This window comes from Bison bison, unplaced genomic scaffold, assembly GCF_000754665.1.
Source record: "Bison bison bison isolate TAMUID 2011002044 unplaced genomic scaffold, Bison_UMD1.0 scf7180017864452, whole genome shotgun sequence".
In the NCBI taxonomy this organism is placed as follows: domain Eukaryota; kingdom Metazoa; phylum Chordata; class Mammalia; order Artiodactyla; family Bovidae; genus Bison; species Bison bison.
The window spans coordinates 11,685,167-11,707,798 of record NW_011495014.1 but is presented as its reverse complement, the minus strand read 5'-3'; the positions used below and the strand labels follow the sequence as shown (position 1 = coordinate 11,707,798).

Below are 22,632 nucleotides of genomic sequence, written 5' to 3'. Positions count from 1 at the left end.
TTCTTCTGAAGAGTTTCACTCGGGCAATGGAAACTCAGGTGTAAAATCTCTGTGATGGCTGGACTATGTCCACATCTTTCCAAAAATAAGGTTTTGGATTTGTTTTAAAGTTGTTTATCTTTATTTGTTTTGTTTTTTTTTTTTTTGCCCTGTTCTGCTTAGTAATAAATCCAAGCCTCCTCCCTGGGGTTAGAAGGAGATGAATTTACATCCATTTTAAACTGGTAGTAAGGAAGAGACTTTTGATATTTCTGCTAACCATGGCAGTTTTTATTAGACGACTCAAATTGAGCCACCCATGTTTTTTCACTTTTCTCTGAATCATGAGATTGCTAGTAGCAAAACCCAACATTTCCCTTGCTAGAAAAAGCAGATATGCAGGAGGAAAAAACGTTCCAAATAAGAGTATCAGAAAGTTAGATAATAATACTTAAACAACGATGATGTTCACTGACTCTCAGGAAAAGAAAACTGAAAGTAGGCTGTTGACACTGTTGAGTCTGTATGTTAACAAATCAAAGAACCTATTTCCAGATTTCTTATCATATTAAGGCTGTGAACTCCTTCATTGGTTAAGATATTATCTAAGTGTCTGACACTTATAGTTGAAAACATCCTCCTTTAACTTTTACCAATCCAATGGGTGGAAAAAAATGGTATGTTACTTCAGTTTGCATCTCCCCGGCATTTATTTTTTCAGTACTTGATCATCTTTTCAATACTTGACCATTTTGAATATTTTCTTCTATAAAATTTCTGTAAAATGTGTTTTTTGCCCCTTTTTTTTCATTTAACACTCTCCTCCCTCTTTTCACTCTTTCTCTTGCCAGGTACATGGATACACACACACACACACACACACACACACACACACACAGGCTCATTATTTTTTAAATAGTTACCTTTTTCTCAAGTCATATATAATACAAATATTTCTATCCCATATTTCATTTATCTTTGGTTTCACTTATGTTATCTTTTATTATTCATTTTTATTTTAGTTTCCATGTAGTCAATTATGTCTTTTCCTTTTATAACAGTTGGATTTCCTGTCTTATTTAAAACAGTTTCCATACTGTAAAGTCATAAAAATCTTTTTTCCCTAAATTTTCCTCTGACATTTAAATTGTTTTATGTTTCACAATTAGATATTTAATCAAGCTGTAATTTATTTTTGTATACGGTATGACACTGTGGTACAGCCCTGTCGTCTTCCAGATGGATAGATAATTACGCCAGCATCATTTCAAAAATAAACCATCATGGAATTTCCACTTCTGCCAAGTTACACTTTAGATGTCCACAGAAGCCCTTCTTAGTATGGCATACACAAAAATGCTGAATAAAACACAAATGAAAAATGTTTTTCTATTATATGATTAACCTGGTGGGGAAATAAATGAATTACTCAGCAACCAAAAATAAAATTCAGATCCAAAGAGATATCTGAGCACTAGGATGGCCATTTACCCTGGAGGCATCTGCCAGTCCTTGGTAGTTAAGTGCTTAGTTTATCAGACTTATATCACAAGATCAGGAGATAAAACATGGTTCCTGAAATCACAAAAGATCAGGTCAGAGATCCTAGTATAAATCAGTTAAATATGAATGGTATTACATTGAAAATAAAACTAAGTAGAAAATGTTCTGCAGAGAGACACTGGGTCTATATTCATCTATTTGTTTGTCTCAATCTTCACTTTCAGTAGAGCAGAAAAAAAATCTCTTCAAGAGATTCTCACCATAAGTGTGCATCTGTATAGGCACAGAATTCATGCTATATGTTGGCAAAAAAAAAAAAAAAAACAACTAATCAAAACACTGAATAGATTTCAGTTGGTAGCACCTCCAGATACCTGGCAGAAACTAATATAAATCTCCTCTGGAGGAATATATTTTAAAATAGGCCTCAAAAGTTTCCTCCAGATATGATTCTCAAAACATGAGCTCACAATCAAAAAATTACAAAACACACAAGGAAAGTGGCCAACCAAGAATAGAAATCAGCAGATTCAAATTCATAGAAGCTGTAGATATTAAAATGACCAGAGACTCAAACATTAGAAAATATAGGGAAAAGGGTTTAAGAAGCTTTAAGAATAGATACAAAAGGCCCAACTTAAACTAAATCAGTGATGAAACTGTGAAATTTATTAGAGGGCTCACAGACAGAACCTATTACAGGGACACACACCCAAAATATCTCTTGGAACTTTTTCAAAAAAATAGAACTCTTTCATTTATTATTTGTTTTTTCACCCTACAAACAACCTCCCTCCTCCATCCTCCACCCAAAAAAGTACACATTTGGGTAAATAAGTCTTTTTTTTTATTGAAATGTAAATATTCTTTAAGAGTTAAGAATATATCATTTACTTTTGAAGCTGAATTTTTCCTACCAAAGTGGATTCTATCTTAATTTAAGAGGAAGTTGTGAATGGACAATCTGCATGAGTTACTGTGAAAGAAATTTAATAAAGCCTGAGAAGTAGTAAATCTAAAGTCACTGGAGTCAGGGCAAGACAAGCAGCCTCTGGAAAGGTGGGTAGATATTTTTGGAGTTTAAAAGAGTTGTTTTAATCTGGTCTAAAAATAAACAGTAATAAGAAATTAGGTTACACTGCATAAAATATGTTTCTCTTAATTGATTTGCATTGCTTGTATTTAATTGTAATTTTAAAATATGTTTGGTATGCTGCCTAATGAAAATAATAACATATTTGCTATTAGTAGAGACATGAACTCCAAGCACTAGTCAAAACACAACTGTTTTTGGAAATGGTTGTTGGCTTTCAAGTTTACATAAGAAAAAACCCTCTAAATATTTGTGATAATAGTTGAACTTGAAGGTCACTCCAGTGACATCAAATATATCTAACAGAATAAGCTCCAGGGAAACAAGCAATTTTTTCTAATGTTATATGTCTACCAAACTATAAAATTACTTCTATCAAAAAAATTAACTCCTAAGGATTAAACCCACATGCAATGTCAAAGAAGTACTTTTTTAAGGGCAAGTGATTGAATTTCATGTGATCTAAATCAAATCTTGGTTACAATGATCCAAATTAATTTGACTCTAATCCAATTTAGTATTAAAAATGAATGGGTAAGGTTTTAAAAGGCCATTAAAAAAAAACTGTAAATTAAAATAGTAACTAGATTCTTAATATCAACAGATTGTTGAACTAGTAAATTAAAATAATAAATGTCCTTGCTGCATTTAAAATTACATTTTAAATATCAACTAAAGAGTGTTTCTTAAACTGTAAACACGTAAGCAACTTGTGGGATATGATTAGAATTTTTACTTAATGAAAGCACATGGAGTACCTTGCACATTTTACAAGTAAGAATATTTTGTAAAATTCTTATTTCAGATATGTGTGCATATGGGGGAAATTATACAAAATGTGTTTCTGTGTGTCACAATGGAAACCTGTACAAAAGCTACTAGTCTAAGAAGAATTAGAATCAAACACTTAAAAGGATTTTAGGAGGGCAAGAGTTTGTGGCTACAGATTTCCAGGTGCTGAGTTATAAGGACACCATCAGGAAGAGGAACTGGGGAGAAAACAGTCACAAGATGTATTCAGGGTAGGAATTTTGTCACAAAGAAATATAGTCAGAGATCAAGCATCATAAGCAGGACTCAAGGACAGAAAAGAGGCAGCTGAAACATGACAAGAGTAGGCACTATGTCTGCACCAAGTCAGCCATCCAGAAATGACCCCATAGTTGGGTGATGGCTAAAAGAGCCAAGAGGTACCCACTGGGTTTCCAGCTGCAACTGAAAAGAGAATCCCAGGTTTTCTTCAAGCTGTTCTGGTCACCTCTCCCCCTTTTCTTCTACCATTTTACTCATGAGTACGATGCAGCGTATTAAGTACTGTAGATATGTCACACTGTCTGCTTTTCAGAGCACGTTTATATATTTCATATATATGTGATCACATTTGAAATTGATAAATTCTCTTTAGGCAAAGCAGGGGATATCAGCCACACTTATTGATGACACAAAAACAGCAAAGTTACTGGCACTGGCTGTGTCACTGCTCAGTCTGAGGGTTCCCAACTCCTCTCCAACAGATGCTGTTCCAGACACAGCTAATAACCACTCAGCGCTACCTCACAGAGAACAATCCAATCCAAGACGACTGCACATGCAAGCCTACTCAACTGAATGTCAATTTGCCATACCACGCCACTAAAAGAAACAAATTCTTAGTTTAGTAAAAGAAATTTGATATCATTAAATGTCACAAAGCATTTCTTTGTAGACAAATTAATTACTAGCGTATATACCTTCCCAGTTATAAGTAACCTTTGAAAATTAATCAAGGTAATCCATTATATCAGTAGAGAAATCATGTTATAATCTCAATAAATCCATGAAAATACTTGAAATTATTAATATTCATTCATGATTTTTAAAAAGACTTTCCCCAAACTAGGAATAAAAGCAAATTTCCTTAGTTGTTAACAATGGTCTACCAAAAAACAAACAAACAAAAAAAAAACCCTTCATACTTGATGGTAAAAGAGTGAGGGCATTCCTCCTAGAACCAGGAAAAAGACAAGAATATTTAACCACTCCTACTCATCATCATATTGGTAATCTTAGCCAGTGCAAAAAAAGAAAGAAAAAAATAAAATAAAATGCATAGAGACCAGAAAGGAAGATGTAAAATTGGCTGTACTGACAGACAAAATTATTCTGTATGTAGAAAATGTCAAAGAAATTTTTTAAAAGCTACTAGAATATGTTATTCTCATAAGCTTATAGGATATAAGGCCAATATATAAAATTAATTTTATTTTCATATACTGGCAGTTAACATTTAGAAATTGAAATGTCAAAAATACTATTTATGATAGCATCTAAAAACATGCAATACTTAGAGAAAAATCCAAGAAAATATGTATAAGATGTGTTTTCTGATAACTATAAGACACTAAGAGTAACTGAAGTAAAACTAAATAAATGGAAAAACATACTATGTTCATGGATCAAAAAAAGTTAACATTGTTACATGACAATTTTCTCCAACTAATCCATACTCAACTCAATCTAATAAAATTTCAGCATTGTATTTTTATGAAAGTTCTCAAAATGATTCTAAAATTTATTTTTTCCACTTTTTCTTTTTTTGTCTGTGCAGCGGTATGCTGGAGTTACCTGACCAGGGATCAAACCTGTGCACTCTGCAGTGGGACTGTAGTCTTGACTACTGGACTTCCAGGGAAGTACCAATTCCAAAATGGAAACGCAAATAACTTAGGATAGCAAATCAACTTGAACATAAATAAAGTTGGAAGGGTCATATTATCTGATTTGAATACTTACTATAAAGCTATAATAATCAAGAGTGTTTCATAGTGGCATAAGTATAGACATTTGGAGGCCAGAAATATACCATATACATATGGTCACTTTATTTTCAATCAAAAGGTCGAAGAAATTGAAAGGATAGATTTTGCAATAAATGATACTGGGAACAACTTCAAATACACATGGAAAAAATAAATATTCCACCTAACCTCACAAAATAACAAAAATTAAATTTAAACTAAACATGGGCTTAAATGTAAAAGCTGAAATGTTAAAATTCCTAGAAGAAGCCATAAAAGAAAATATTTATGACCTCTGGATAGATAAAGATTTCTTAGGACATCAAATAAATGAACCATTAATATTTTTTAAAAAAATAAAATGCACTTCATCAAATTTTGATCTTCTACTCTCCAAAAGACGCCTTTAAGGAAACAAAATGTCAAAATCCACAGAATGTGAGAAAATCCTCATAATACACCTATCAGATAAAGGACTTGTATTCAGAATATATAAAGAATCTTAAAGTCATCCATAAGAAGATAAATGAATTTAATATGCAAAAGATTTGACACTTTATAAAGAAAGAAACATAAATGTCTAATATGCACAAGAAAAAAAAAAATTTAACATGATTAACCATTAAGGCAATGCAAATGAAAACCACAGTGAAATACCACTACATAATCACTGGAATGTCCACAATTAAAAAGACTGATTATACTAAGTGCTGGGAAAATATGGACCAACTAGAACTATCAGACATTTCTATTGGGGATACAAAATGGTACAAGCAATTTGAAAACTATTTGGGAGATTAAATTTAAAAATTAAACATATAGTTATCATACGACCCTTCAATTCTACTCTTAGATATTTTCTCGAGAAGATGACATATATCCAAAGACTTGTACCCAGTTGTTCATAGCAGCTTTGTTAACAACAGCCTCCAGATGGAAACAACCTGAATCCCCATTGTGGATGGGTGTGTAAAAAGAACAAAGCAAAACATACAAAGGGATATTACCCAGCAGCCAAAAGGGAACAAGGTGCATGAATAAATCTCAAAAATAGGATGAATGAAAAGAGTCAAGTGCAAAATAATCTCCTCCATAGGACTCCTCTGATGTGAAACTCCAGGAAAAATAAATCTAATCTACAGGGATCAGAAAATCAGTTTCCTGGCTTTGGTGAAAGTGGAGACTGACTGAGAACATTTTGAGATAATAGAAATGTGGCAGTTACATAAATGTATGTGTCAAAACACATCGAACCATATACTTAAGATGTGTGCATTTCATTATATCTAAATTATACCTCATAAAATTGTTTGTTTTTTTAAGAAAGGCTGGTTCCCAACTGGACTTGAAGGTAGAATACAGGCATCTCAGTAGTTAGGCAGAATTTAGAGCTGAACTGGGAAGGATTCACATCCTGACTGCACTCAGTACCTTTAATTGGCCCAGCTGTATGTGAAACATTTTGTCCTCCTAGACATTTTGTTGCACAGTATTATCTTGTACCCCTACTGACTGGCAGAACATGTTCTTATGGATAATTCTTTATCGAGAAGACACATTAAAGACGTCATTGCCACAGACTAATATGGAGACTTTCCTTCCCCTCCGTCTTTTTGATCTTGGTCATGGGAAGAACATCATCAAATACAGGGGATCTTCATGTCTCTAGTCTACCAAAATCAGGGAAGAAAGTATATGGAAAATAAATTCTCGTATCACAATAGGTATCAAATGACTACCAAACCAAGGAAGTCTATGGAATCTGAGACAGAATAATTGCGGTGTAAAATCTAAGACTCCTAGTAGCTTTCAGGGATGAAACATTCCAAGTGTGACTTCTGAGGTTATAACACATAGGACAATGCTTTAGAATAATGTTTCCCAAAGAATGAGACAAGTATCAAAGGTGGTATATGAAATGATTTTATTGAAGTGGTAAACCAATATGATACTAAATAACATTAAATCACACAAGATTTTCTTCCCTGGTTCTCCTAGTTTTTCTGATTATGTATCAAAATGTCTCATTTCATGTCAGTATGTTTTTAACATGAGTATCTTCTCTTGAAAAGAAAATGTAAAATAGCTACCAGAAATACAGTCAGTACATTTGTTTGTTTATTTACTTATTTATCTTCTATTTATGCCAAGTAAACTTGTTTTTTGCATAAAGTAAATGTTCTCCAGTAAAAAGAAAAAAAAAGGAGCTGTTAATTTATTAATAATAATAATACATTAAAAATACTATAGTAGAATATGGTGATATATGAATATCTGAGACTGGATAACAGTACTTTCAAATGTTCATTTGTGAAGAAGAATATCTATCTCTGTGTAGATACTAACATATTAAAGAAAATTTACTATCAGGACATTTTCATGTTATAAATTAGTTTTTAATTTGAATTGCTTACCTCTTTAATAGTCCCTCAAATTTCAGATTCCAGATAAAAGACCAGATTAAGATTTTTGTATCTTATAAATTAGGATGAAACTCCATGAAATTGTGGGAAAGGCAGCAATATATTCACCCAATAATAGAGGGTCAAATTCTACTCTTTCTGCTAACAAGTGCTCTCACTTGAGTGTGGGCAGACAAAGAAGATATGCAGAAGGCACCCATGAAAAAAAGATTCTGTTTCCATAAAAGTTGGCAATCTACTATTTTTAGTTTTGCTCTCTTTTCTCTTCTTTTTTCTTGGTATACATTTTAATTTCTCTCCTTTAAAAGGATACATAAAAGTTTATATTTTATTCTAGGTTCATTAATCACTTCAAAAAATACAATTCATGAGGACAGATTTCTTCAAAATTGTTATGCTGTTGTCAGTGTTTCGACAGTCTTGTACAATTTTTAAAAAAATCAACCTCAGCTAGGCTGTAGAGAATTTTAGCAAAAAAATAGAAAGAACTGTAAAACAGATTTTCTTATTTAAAGAAACATAAGACAGTTTGATTTCTATCATGCTTATAATTTCCCAAGAGTAAAATGAAATTTGGAATGAACAAAGATAAACCCTTTACCTGTTGGAAGGTGCAGTGTTATGTTGTTGCAAAAATCTGTGAAGCAGCATTCCGTTTTGGTAACATTGTTGGAACTATGACAGAAGACTTGTGCATTTAATTCTGGGAGAGAGACACAGGACTTGATCACCTGTTCCTTTCCATTGGTTAACATAACAGAAGCCCAACATGCTCCTTCTGTTTGGCAGGTAAAGTTTGAAGAGTCACACAAAAGACAGACACACTTCAAACCTGGAAAAGATAAGGCAAAACGCTTTAAGATGCGAAAGTTATCATGCAAAGAAAGTCAATCTTAATGAAAACTGAGAGACAGTTTAATAGCACTGGATAAAACATACATGCTAAAGCTGTTACTCTCTCTCAGTCATGTGCTTTATCAAAAGTGTTGCCCAATCATCACTTACTATTGCTTATATTTTTATAAGCAATCTCTTCAGTTGATACTGTATTTTTAAACAAGTTTCTCACCCTTGGTGTAAATCCCTCCTTTTTAAACTCAACCAGCTCATTCCTAAATCAGTAGTCCCTATGAAACACCAGGATACAGTAACACAGCAACCCAGAAGTGCAGTCCAGCATCATCTGTAGAGCATTCAAGCACTGTTTAAGGCGCTCACTACCCAAGCAATCCAGTGTATTCTGTTCATGTACGATTTCTCCTTTAAACTTTAAAGTCAATGTGCTAAAAACACAAAGCTAACCGCAGACAGTCACAGCTTTAAAAACCTGTGTGACTCTTTACATTTATATTCTATGATATTTTAACAGTATTGTATTGTCACAGTGCCTTTAAGGCATTGATGAGCCATTATATATCCCCCTTTTCACTAAAGAATACATCTTAGAATGAGTCATTTGAAGATAGACCATGACCTTCAGGCAAGTTTCTTTGAATGAATACATCTATTCAATAGAGCAAAACACATCAATTGTAGAATGCAATAAATCTACATCAATAAAAATTAGACTCTGTTAATCTGTTCCCTTCACAAGTTTCCACAACATTCCCCACTTAATAAACACACACACACACACACACACCCCCCCCACATTAACTCACATGATCAAAGTAGTAGAGTACTTCTGTTCTGATGTAAAATATCTATCATGAACAATCCAGTGGTTGTGAGTAACTTATTCAAATTTCATTTGAATTACTTTTAAATAGAACAGTACTGAATAACCCTTTTGTATCATTACTTAATGAAGGTTTTTGTTAAATCACAACACCCCCCTGCAATATCTGAATGTCCAAAGTTTTTCCATCCAACTGTTTTTACTCAAATTAGTCTTAAAATTGCTAATTACTCAAATTGGAGCTGATTTTATACCTGTAAAATATTTGATACATTAATGGCTATTTTTATACTCAACTTCAAATATCAATGTAAGCAATACAGATAATATTTCTATATAATTGCATGTGTAAGAAAGAAAAACCACATATTGATTAATAGAAATTCTCTCTTCTTTTGATAATTTTTCTTGACCAGTAAAATACTGTCTCTATAACCATTTTTATTATTACATACTAAGGGACTTAAAATCATGAAATAAAATACCATTTTGTTATCAACACTGGACCAAGCATAACAGGTTACTCTTCTATTTATACCACTGGTTATCAATGTAAATAAATATAATCTTTTGTTGATATTTATTTGCTGTGGTAGAACCTTATAATGTAGACTGACTGGGATTCAATAGAACTAGATATATAAAATGTAGATGATTTGAAAATGTTTTAAGTCACTTTTTCTGCAGAAAACAGAGCTCATATAATTAAGATCCATCCACCTAGGTATCTTCTGACAGTAGAATCTCTCTCTCTAGCATCTTCTGATTCAAATTTGACAGAGGCCTTCATATTTGACTACTGCTTGCCTCCTCTGTGCCTCCATTTCCTTATATGAAAGATAAGGGATTCCTCCTCATAGGGCTGTTATGGAAAATAAAAATTGAAGCCCTTAGAATAATGCCTGATACCTAGAAAGCACTATGTCAATTAGTGACTACTAATTACTATGTAATTAGTGACTATGTCTCATTTTACTGGAGAAGTTAGAGCTAGTTGTTCTATGGAACAATCAAAATACATTTGTAATTCATATAGGAATGACTGAATGAACTAGGTACACAGACCATTGGAAAAACATTACAAAGAAATGCATCTCCTTTCATACTGCCGAGTGAGTTGAATGTTCTCATTCTTTTAATGGCCCAGGCTAGATCCCAGATGATGACACAGCAGGACGATCTGGTGATAGTATAGATAAAGAATTCAGGAAAAGAGGAAGGTTCCAGTCCTAGCTCTATCACTCCCTTGCTGATTGACTTTGAAGGTCTTTAACCTTGCAGGGTTTCAATGCCTTCCTCTGAAAATGGGAAATGAACCAGGGGAGAGGCAGTAGGTCCAGAAATTCTGAAGTTTAACTGAGTATTATTTATTTTACGATTCTATTAAATTACAACTTATGGAAATTTACAATCACAAAGTATGGAAAGCTCTTTTAAAGTTAAAAAAACCTATCCTACTGTGGTTATTCTTCAGTCTCATACTTTAAGCATTTGAAGTTGGGAAGAATAAATTTCCCAAAACATAGTCTCAAAACATTTGTTACTACACTCCTCATCAGCGTCCTTGAATTTTTATTTCCAAGAGAAGCATAACCTGGAAATCAAGGCACATAACTTAGGGCTACGGGTCCACTGAGTAAAGACAAGCATAAGGTGCTCAGCAGCCAAACATATGCTGGTCTCATGTGTGCTTATCATTGCGTGTAATTCCCAGTGCAACCAGAGGAGTTGGTTGTCACTCTCTCCATTTTACAGATAATGAAATGAGGCTCAAAAAGATCAACTGACTGAATTTATGCATCAGTCATTAGACTACTTAAACAATGTTGTTTCTATCCTACCAAAGCTGATATTATTTTAAAAACAAGATGAGTGCAAAAACCATCTTCCCACCTCACCAGTTTCTAGCGATGGTAAATAAAATATAACTTATTATAACATTTATATTTTATATATAAGAAAATATTTTACTTTTAGAATAAAATATAATTCTAATACAGCAAAACAAATTAAAATAACTTAACAATGGACAATTGAGATTTTTATCTTTATTGTTCAAATAATCTTTTTAAACAAAATCTACCTATTTTTTGAGAGACAGGTAGTCAAATATCCTGTGCCTCACATCTAGTATAAATAACCTTACCTTTCAGTTGGTTTAAGTGTTTTTTAAGTGTAAGTTTCTAAAGTATACCTAATCAATACTTTCTCTTGGAAGCATTACTAGCTCCTTATAGAAATGATTACATAATAGTTCTTATCAAGGAATAATGTAGATACTCACTGAATGTTTAACAGGCTATAAAAATATCCCTCAGTTTAAAGTAAAAGGTACCAATCAGAAGAATAATACAGACCAAAGTGATACAGTTAAGTCATAGTAAATGACATGTTGACTTTAAATCCTACACAATAGAAAACACTGACAAAATTGAGAATCTATTGATAATAATGGCTTCAAACAATTGCTAAATGTCCTCATTTACTCCAAGTCAATTAGCTCGACTATATATCACTGACAGAGAACAAACAGCAAACTAAAAAGAACCTAAGGTGTGTATCTAATACACAATTGACAACATAGTTAATCTTGCACATAGTGAATTGGTGGGAAATAAAAAATGCAAGACTCAACATAGAATTCTAGTGTTACCAGTTAAAACATAGGTTGCCATTAGAGACAAGACACGTTCATATTTTGTTTTTTTAAAAATTGACGTTAATTGAGTCAATTGCACTAGAATATCCTACGATAGGATAATCTGTTAGCAGACAACAGGTCAGACTCAACATTTATTTATTTTATACTTTCTCATTATACTGTCCTTGAGTCATACAGAAAGGGATAGCAAATGAAGTTGAAGAAGAAGGTAATTACCCGTAATAAGGAGGCCTATTAGACTTTTCCCCACAAGGAAGATTGCACTTTTCTTGTGTCTCCTCCCACCCTTTTAATTATCCTCTTCTTCCCCCTTTTTGCCAATTAGTCTATAAAAGCCAAGACATCTGTTACCCACAAGACATCTGTTACCCACATGAAACCAAAGGATGTGAACATTCTTAATCAACCAGAAAATAAATGTTCATCCATATTTACACGTGAGGGCAAGCATATCCTGGCGTCTGGAAATGCAAAAACCATCAGATTACATAAAAGAACCAAATGTATCACTTGTGTTTGTGTGCTATTCTTACTCATAATATTCGGTGGGGAAATATTAGCTGTTTTGAATTAGATACTATTTTCAATAAACTGATTTCCTACATTTGGGGGCTATATGCTAACACGTCTATTGGCCAGTGCCTTACCCAAATTTCTGATACATCCCCTTTCTTCTTTTCCAGAAATTAGTTGATTCAATGTCCCTAATTTGGGAGTTGGATATTAAACAAAATATTTTTTTAATTTAGAAAACTGTCTCAAGCTTGACCTGCTGCCTTTCATCATTTGCAGTCTTCTGAGTTAACAAAAGAATAATTCAAGCTCATCAGTGTGCTGAATATGAAAAGTATAGCAACAAGAAAGGAGCCAGGACAACCAGAACTACTGTCTGTGAAATAAAGCTAGACAGGGTCAAAGGAAACCAGGCAGGGATCTGTCTTCCCTTTTTATTTCTTTTCAAATTTTTATTTTCTTGTCATGTAGTCATTTCAAAGTATTTGCCTTTCTTAATGGCAAGAAAGAATAGAGAAAGAACGTAGCTTTAATAAAATATTAGTTTAGTTTAGTGCTAAGTCATTTCAGTCATGTCCAATTATGTGCAACCCCATGGACTATAGCCCGCCAGGCTCCTCTGTCCATGAAATTCTCCAGGCAAGAATACTGCAGTGGGTTGCCATGTCCTTCTCCAGAGGATCTTCCCAACCCAGGGATCCAACCCACGTCTCTTACATCTACTGCTTTGGCAGGCGGGTTCTTTACCACTAGTCCCACATGAGAAGTCCCAAATGCAAACTTTTTGGCCAAATGACCCTTCAGCTGAAATTCAACTTCTAGAATTCTATTTGCCCAGATATATCCAAAGAAATTCATAACTCCTAAAATATTGTATACCAAACACAAAGGAAAATTATTCCTTTGTGCCAAGTGGCTATTATGTTCCCTGTTTAAGAAGGTCTCACTCTCCTAACTGAGAAGGAATGGAACTACCCTAACAGGAGAGATTCTACCCAGGACAACTGCTTTCACCTCCAGTTGCAGGGTTCAATTTAGGAAGAGTCCAGCACATCTTGAATTCTAGTACTTGCCACTCAGAATATCCTCAACCCAAATCCTGGGTTCAATGCCTGGATCAGAAAGATCCCATGGAGGAGGGCATGGCAACCCACTCCAGTATTCTTGCCTGGAGCATTCCATAGACAGAGGAGCCTGGATGGCTATAGTCCATGGGGTAGCAAAGTCAGACACCACTGAGCGACTAACACACACAAAGACCCCTCCAGTTTTACAGCCCTCTGTTAGTCTGAGCTCATTCTCAACTTAAGTAACTTTAGGGTTATCATATCTATGACAGACAGAAAGCTGGGGTTAGAAACATAAGCACCCAGTGAAGGACAGGTTTGCATTCCCATATTCATACACTGATATTTCAGTGGGTGAGCTGATCCTACCAATTTATAATCCAACAAAACTTCTCCCGTCAATATTAAAGGTTATCTTGCCCTATATTCATCATATGAGAATCCATTGTTCTTTCCAGTGTCAACATGATATTTGGGAGAAGTAGAGAAAAGTTCAAAGCCTCTCTGAATTGGTGTAGACATCAAGACTCGATTAATCCCTAAAATCACAATATATACACAATTACAACTTTAGACTTTGACTATAATCATGTAGTGAAAAAAAGGACTGACTCTATTTGGAGTCTCCTGTAGCAAAGTATGTCAAAGAAAAAGTTGTTCCTAATCACAAGACATGTTTCTTCTGCTAACGTCCCATATAATTCTGCCTTAAGTTGAGAAGCTATTTTTTTACTTCGGCAGCCTAAGTGGCTCTTTATCAAACTTTTATTTCAAGTCCTGAGATCTGTACTGTCCCCTTAGGAGAAGACTAATTCTCAATGGATTCTAATTACAATCCAATTGCATTGAATAAAACAAAATCTACAATTGTTATTATACCCTGCCTCTACTGCTAAGTCGCTTCAGTCGTGTTGGACTCTTAGCAACCCCACAGACGGCAGCCCACCAGGCTCCCCCTTCCCTGGGATTCTCTAGGCAAGAACACTGGAGTGGGTAGCCATTTCCTTTTCCAATGCATGAAAGTGAAAAGTGAAAAGTGAAAGTGAAGTCGCTCAGTCGTGTCCGACTCTTAGCGACCCCATGGACTGTAGCCCACCAGGCTCCTCTGTCCATGGGATTTTCCAGGCAAGAGTACTGGAGTGGGGTATCATTGCCTTCTCCGTTATTATAACCTAATAGACTACAAAGTCTGGATTCTTCCAAATCCTTGAACGTCATTTCTTATAACTAAGCCTCCTAGACCCACTTGTCTCCATTTTATAGCTCTAAATAACAAGTTTCTTTCCCACATCATGACCTTGCCACTATGGAGTCAAAGTTCCTCCAAAACATTTAAAATAGAACTATCATGAGTGTGTGCTCTGTGCTAAGTCACTTTAGTCATGTCTGACTCTTTGCAACCCTATGGACTGTAGCCCGCCAGGCTCCTCTGTCCATGGGATTCTCCAGGGAAGAATACTGGAGTGGATTGCCATGCCCTCCTCCAGGGTGTCTTCCTGATCTAGGGATGAAACCTGTGGCTCATTATGTCTCCTGTATTGGCAGGCAGGTTCTTTACCCCTAGAGTCAACTGGGAAGCCCAGAATTATCATATGATTAAGCAATTCCACTTCTGCATTTCTATCCAAAGAAAACAAAAATACAAACAGGAAAAGATATGTGTACCCCATGTTCACTGCAATCTTATTTACAATTGCCAAGATAGGGAAAGAAGCTAGGTGTCCATCAACAGATGAATGGATAAAGAAAATTTGGTATACACACACAAACACACATTCTCACACATACTGGAATATTATTCAGCCATAATAAGAAATGAAGTCTTGCCATTTGTGACAAGGATGGACCTTGAACATTGTGCTAAGTGAAAAAAGGCAAAGACTAATATATGATTTCATCTATATGTAGAATCTGAAAATAAAGTCTTATTATAATATATGGTGATAAATGTAAACTAGATTTTTTAAAAAGGATATTGTATTCGTTAAAGTTTTCCAGAGATACAGAACCAGTAGAACATATATACACACACATGTATACATATATCTATAGATATAAACATCTATATCTACAAACAGAGAGATTCAGTTTAAGAAACTGGCTCACTAGATTGTGGAGGCTGACAATTCCAAATCTGCAGGTTAGGCCAGCAGGAAGGAGACCTAGGGAAGAGTGGATGTTGCGCCTCAAGTCTGAAGATGGTTTGAAGGCATAATTCTTTCTTCTGCAGAACTTAGTTTGTTTTCCTCATAAGGCCTTTAACTGACTTGATGAGGCCCACCCAGTAAAGGACTTCCCTGGTGGCTCAGACAGTAAAGCATCTGCCTACAGTGCAGGAGACCTGGGTTCGATCCCTGGGTCAGGAAGATCCTCTGGAGAAGGAAATGGCAACCCACTCCAGTACTCTTGCCTGGAAAATCCCATGGACTGAGGAGCGTAGTAGGCTCCTCAGTCCATGGGGTCGCAAAGAGTCGGACACGACTGAGCGACTTCACTTCACTTCACCCAGTAAAGGAGAGTAATCTGCTTTACTCAGAGACTATTGATTTAAATGTTCAGTTCTGTTCAGTTCAGTCGATCAGCCGTGTCCGACTCTTTGTGATCCCATGAATCACAGCACACCAGGCTTCCCTGTCCATCACCAACTCCCAGAGTTCACTCAGACTCATGTCCATCGAGTCAGTGATGCCATCCAGCCATCTCATCCTCTGTCGTCCCCTTCTCCTCCTGCCCCCGATCCCTCCCAGCATCAGAGTCTTTTCCAGTGACTCAACTCTTCGCATGAGGTGGCCAAAGTACTGGAGTTTCAGCTTCAGCATCATTCCTTCCAAAGAAATTCCAGGGCTGATCTCCTTCAGAATGAACTGGTTGAATCTCCTTGCAGTCCAAGGGACTCTCAAGAGTCTTCTCCAACACCACAGTTCAAAAGCATCAATTCTTCAGTGCTCAGCTTTCTTCACAGTCCAACTCTCACATCCATACATGACCACTGGAAAAACCATAGCCTTGACTAGATAGACCTTTGTTGGAAAAGTAATGTCTCTGCTTTTGAATATGCTATCTAGGTTGGTCATAACTTTCCTTCCAAGGAGTAAGCGTCTTTTAATTTCATGGCTGCAGTCACCATCTGCAGTGATTTTGGAGCCCAGAAAAATAAAGTCTGACACTGTTTCCACTGTTTCCCATCTATTTTCCATGAAGTGATGTGACCAGATGCCATGATCTTCATTTTCTGAATGTTGAGCTTTAAGCCAGATGTTAATCTCATCTTAAAAATAACTTCACAGCAATATCCATACTGATGGTTGATCAAAAATCTGGGTACCATGGTTTAGTCTAGTTGACTTGTAAAATTAACCATCACAAATATTTACTATGTATCAAACACCATGGTAAGAAAGAGGTAGGGAGAAGAGCAAAAAGGCTATTCTCTAAATGAATAGCAGTGTTAAAGGATATTACTGCTGCTACTGCTAAGTCGCTACAGTCGTATCCGACTGTGCAACCCCAGAGACAGCAGCCCACCAGGCTCCCCCGTCCCTGCGATTCTCCAGGCAAGAACACTGGAGTGGATTGCCATTTCGTTCTCCAATGCATTAAAGTGAAAAGTGAAAGTGAAGTCGCTCAGTCGTGTCCGACTCTTTGCGACCCCATGGACTGCAGCCTACCAGGCTCCTCCGCCTATAGGATTTTCCAGGCAAGAGTACTGGAGTGGGGTGCCATTGCCTTCTCCGAAAGGACATCACTACAGTGTGCTAAATGGAGCCAGAGGTGGTATACAGTGTATTAGGACACAGCGGCTGAATGTTTCTTAATTCAGCACTGGAGGGGGAGGATAGGTAAGGGAGGTTTCTTTGAGGTAAGTCTTGAGGAACACAATTATTCTTCACCAACCCCAGTCTCCCCACGACCCCCACCGCCATCACCCACCCCCATCCCCCCCCCACCACACACACCCCTGCCATTCAGGATACCTGTCCCACCCCACTCTCTTCGCAGTCCTCAAATTAGCTCCCAGTCAGTCCCACCAGCCTGGGTAACCATGAGCAGTCCTCACCCACTGGACAGTGGGGAAATAGCTCCTCTTGTGGGGTGAAATACATGGGAAGTAACTTGTCTCCACTTTACCAACATGTTCCTGTAACACCCACTCCGCAGATGGAACTCCATTCTCAGTCCAAGCATCTTGGCGTCCAGAGCACCACCCTCCCAAGGCCCCTCTGGACTCTGCTACTATCTAGGAAGGTTCGGTCACCTTCCCCAGAGTTGCAGTTTGGGGGTTGGGCCCTCCTCCAGCGCAGGGCCCGGTAACTTCCACCTCCTGTTCGCCTGCTGGGTTTTCAGGTCCTCCCCGGGGTCGCCGGGACACCAAGGATGGTCAGCCGGGCCTTGGCGTGAGTGAATTCCGGACTGTGTCAGCTCAGCCTGGCTTCTCCCCTTGCCTCCCAAGAGAGTCTCAGTCCAGAGATGCCTTCCCGGGGATCCCGGGTGCCACCTAGCGGCAGCAGAGAGAAGACGCCGGCTTCTTTTTACAGGAACCATTCCTGAAGAGCGTTCCTCAAGCCTCGTTAATCTGCCATCCTTGGTTTTCTGTTATTTGACATTTAAAAGGAAAGTGAACGTCGCTCAGTCGTGTCCTACTCTTTGGAACCCTATGGACTAGTCCATGGAATTCTCTAGGCCAGAATACTGGAGCGGATAGCCTTTCCCGTCTCCAGGGGATCTTCCCAATCCAGGGATCGAACCTAGGTCTCCCGCATTGCAGGCGGTTTCTTCATCAGCTGAGCCACAAGCCTTAACACTCTGGCAATGCAGGAGATGCGGGATCTGAGGAGGAAGTGGCAACCCATTCCAGTCTTCTTGCCTGGAGAAGACCATGGACAGAGGAGCCCAGCGGGCTACAGTCCAAGGGGTCGCAGAGTGGAGCACGACTGAGGGACTGAACATACATACGTATAGGGAGTACAACTTTTCTAGAAACAAATCAACGCAGTGGTGACTTGAATGCGCTTCTCCATTGGAAAAGTGGGCTTCTGCTCTCCAATTCCCTTGACTGTCACACCCCTAGCCCAGGGAAAGGGCTTTGAAAGCTGCTGCTTGCTAGATCAGAATTTATTAAAAGAAATCTCTTGCTTGCCCCACAAGATCCCAGCTATCCAAATACTGCTAGCAAAGTTTTTCCAAATTGTAAGAAAAGAAAAATTGATAATTAAGCCTTTAAGTCTTATTGGCATATTCAGTAAGATCCCATTGCCCATTGAGCAGTTATGTTGATGTTCCTATAAAATCATACTTGACAATACTGATTACTAGATTTGGGGATATCACCCGCCTGTAAAAATCTCAAAAATAATTCTAGGACTTAATCAAAGATTGAAATAATTTTTGCTTTCCCAAGGAAGAACATTGGAAAAAAAGCAATTTCTACTACCATCATTTTCAAAAAGAAAGGGAATTATAAAACCAACCAAGTAAGTAAGGATATAAATCATAGATCTAAGACAGGGCTTAAAAGATCAAGGATATCTTTAAAATTTTTCGAATGTTGAAAAATAATTGCTATTATGTTACATTTCTTTGTCTTTTTCTGATACAAACTGTCAATCTGGGGGTGGACTGTGCATCAAAAAGTGGAACTCAGAGTGTTCAACCTGTTCCTAAACTGTTTTGTTGATGATTAATGGCCACAATCCACACAGGAATTTTCTCTTAAATGGAAGAGGCAACCATTCATAGTGCTGTTTCTATTCAATATGAAATGTTCAAAAAAAGAAAAAAAAACCTGAATAAAGCTGAATAATAAAAGCCATGCATCCCAAGCTACAAAGAAAGCTAATAGTAGGAGACCAGTGTTTGATTGTTTTCTTTGCTCAGAAAACAAATTGCTGGGCCTTCTGGGCTCAACTCAATGAGCTCACCCTAGGCAAATGCTCACCTGCCATTGAGTCACTGTGTAAATGCTTCCACCATTATAGGGACACAGATATTAATACTGTATTTGATCAGTCTGCACTTTCAAGTCTATTTTATTGGACAGTGGGTTTTTTTTTTTTTTTAATTATAATAGACCTGTGTTCAATATACTGCTTCTCAAATCTATGATGAAGTCTTGATCAGAACACATCACATAATTTTAATATTGTTTCCATGAGATTATTACCAATTATAACCAACTCCTGAAGGATATGATTTCCAGCAACATCTTGTAGTGATAAGCATGGAGAAATAAACCTATGTAAAGAAAAGAATAGCCCAGAGTCCTGATTTAGCCCAGTGTATTTATGAGATGGGGGTGTTAATCCTAGCTCTAGTAACATGAACTTTGAGGTTTCAGTGACCTCAATTGATCCACCCAAGAAAGAATGGTGGCTCAGACGGTAAAGAATCTGCCTGCAATGCAGGAGAATCGGGTTCGATCCCTAGGTCAGAAAGATCCCTTGGAGAACAGAATGGCTACCCACTCCAGTACTCTTGCCTAGATAATTTCATTGCCAGAGGAACCTGGTGGGCTCCAGTTCATGACAGTCACAAAGAGTGAGACAAGACTAAGCAACTAATACACACACACACACACACACACATACACACACACATACACACACTGTCCTTCCCAGTTCTAAAGTTCTATGACTTTATTGTGAATGCATTGATGGCCACCAGGCAGTATGAGACAGAGCAATGTGAATGAACACATATCCAAAGAACAAAAAAAGTTATATTAGAATCTTAGTTCTCAAAGAAACCTGTTCAGAAGAATATTACATTATTCTGATAAAGACTGAATTTATAAATCAGAGTTTATACTTTGGAATTCCACTGAGTCGTAGAAGCCTAGTTTGGTGTTTTCAAGCTCACTGAAGTTGAAAAGATAGAAATCGTGTAGGAGAAGATCACAGAGAATTTGGTGATGAAGGGAAAACAGAAGACATATTTCATCTATTTGTGAAAAATGGAATAAAACACAGAAAGTTGACACAAATGTAAAGTTTTAAAAGCTAAAGAAGCTCTGGTTTATTTAAAGGAGGCAATTAAAAATAATCAATCAAGAAAAGAGTAACTAATAATTACCAAACTACAGGACTAAAAGAATAGGTAGATAGAAAAAGAGACAAAACAGCCTCACATTTGGAATGAAAGTAGCAAATAAAATTGAAAAGTTAGTCTTCAGAGTTCTCAAGGGCTCACTTGTCAGAAATTTTTATCACAATCCACATTTCTTAATTTCTATGATCAGATATGGTAAAGAATAGATAATTCTCAATCTAGAAATAAAAGGAAACCATACAAAGAAGCTGCTCTAACTAAAAATAGAGTGAGAAGTGAAGAGTTGAAAGGGGAAGAGGAGGGCAAGTGATTTAAAAGGAAGTTTTATTTAGGGCTGATCCCAACTTTCCCACACTGACCCCAAAACTGAAAAGTTTATTTAGCTTGGATACTATGAAGAAAACTTATACTGTACAGGCATAAAAGGGGCAGCATTATCTGCTCCTCTATTAAAAAAAGTTGAGTAGGAGTGGAAGCTGATGAATGGGAGATGGAATTTTTAAATTCATAATTTTAAAAATATATGTAATTCTCAGACTTTGAGGGGTTATCATAGCTTCTATGAAAGGTGGGTTACATGGCTTTCTCTGGAATTATGTTTTCTTTCTGGGCTTTCATAGTTGCTCAGAGGGTAAAGAATCTGCCTACAATACAGAAGACCTGGGGCCAATCCCTAGGTGAGTAAGATTCCCTGGAGAAGGGAATGGCAACCCACTCCAGTATTCTTGCCTGGAGAATTCCATGGACAGAGGAGCCTGGCAGGCTACAGTTCATGGGATCACAAAGAGTCAGACATGACTGAGCAACTAACATTTTTGTTTATCAAGGTATTATTAAACAAAATAACTCCTTGCTTTTTTCCAACTATGCAAATATATTTCAAGACATAAAAATGAAGAAATACAAGAAATGAGAGGACCTTGGAAGGCTCAACTCATATTAAGCCAAAAAACAGAGAAAGTCTAAGGCAGGTTGTCCAGAGTTTTGCTGCTATTGTCATGATAAGCCAGTATAAAACAAAACAAAAAACTATAGCAAAATAATAAAAACAACCCTTATCTTTGTAGCTCTCTTCATTTGAATTTAACATTGTGGGAATTCAGCAAGGTGTAGGGAGAGGATTCTCTGCCTCAGAAGACTCCACATCTGTATTTGAAATCCTGAGTCACTCGCCTGACCAGCTGCATAACCTAGGAAGTCTCTACACCTCTCTAAACATGACTATGCACTGGGGAAGCAGGGACAATAATTCTAATCTCACAAGGTTTGGTGATTAAGAGAGCTATTTTATATAAGACATGTGACACACAGATGTTAAAAACCTAAAAATTAAGTTCCTGCTATTATAAGTTATTGACTATTACCTGTTCAGAGCTCATCATTCGAAGCCCAAACCACACTCCTTGAATGTAACTGTGACTATTTAACTCTTTATGGCTTTGATTAGCGTTTTCTTTGGTGGTGAAACTGCAGCACTACCGCGATAAAATCAGCAGCTTCAACTCCAAATAGACTTTCTTTGTCTTAAAAACAAAAACAAAAAACGTTGGCATCTGAGCATGATCAAAGAGTAGAAGGATCTAGAATCCTAACTCTCATATTGATTGCTATACTAAAATTTTTCTCAAATTTTATATAAAATTATACTAAACTTAACTATAATTATAATACTATAATTAACTATACTAAAATTTTTCACAAAAATGATTCTACTAAAAAGTAGAATCAATGACTTCTTCAGTTTGACAAAATATATTTGAAAAAGACAAGTATATCAGTAGAGAAATGAATGAAGTAGATGAACAGAGAAAGAAAAACTGTCAATAAACATGAAAAGATTTGATCTCATTAATAATCAAAACAGAAAATTAATACAGCAAAGATGTAATTTTT

At 36.4% G+C, this 22,632-nt stretch overlaps 1 protein-coding gene across 1 annotated transcript in view; it reads right to left on the bottom strand.

Moving 5' to 3' along the window:
* Window positions 1-22,632, bottom strand: part of LOC105002429 (activin receptor type-1C-like) — a gene marked incomplete at its 3' end in the record, with an annotated part of 92,707 nt that overhangs the window by 14,016 nt on the left and 56,059 nt on the right. Inside the window, exon 2 of the mRNA XM_010859028.1 lies at window positions 8,377-8,607. Within this exon, the coding sequence (XP_010857330.1) occupies window positions 8,377-8,607 (231 nt within the window). The remainder of the gene's footprint in view (window positions 1-8,376; window positions 8,608-22,632) is intronic.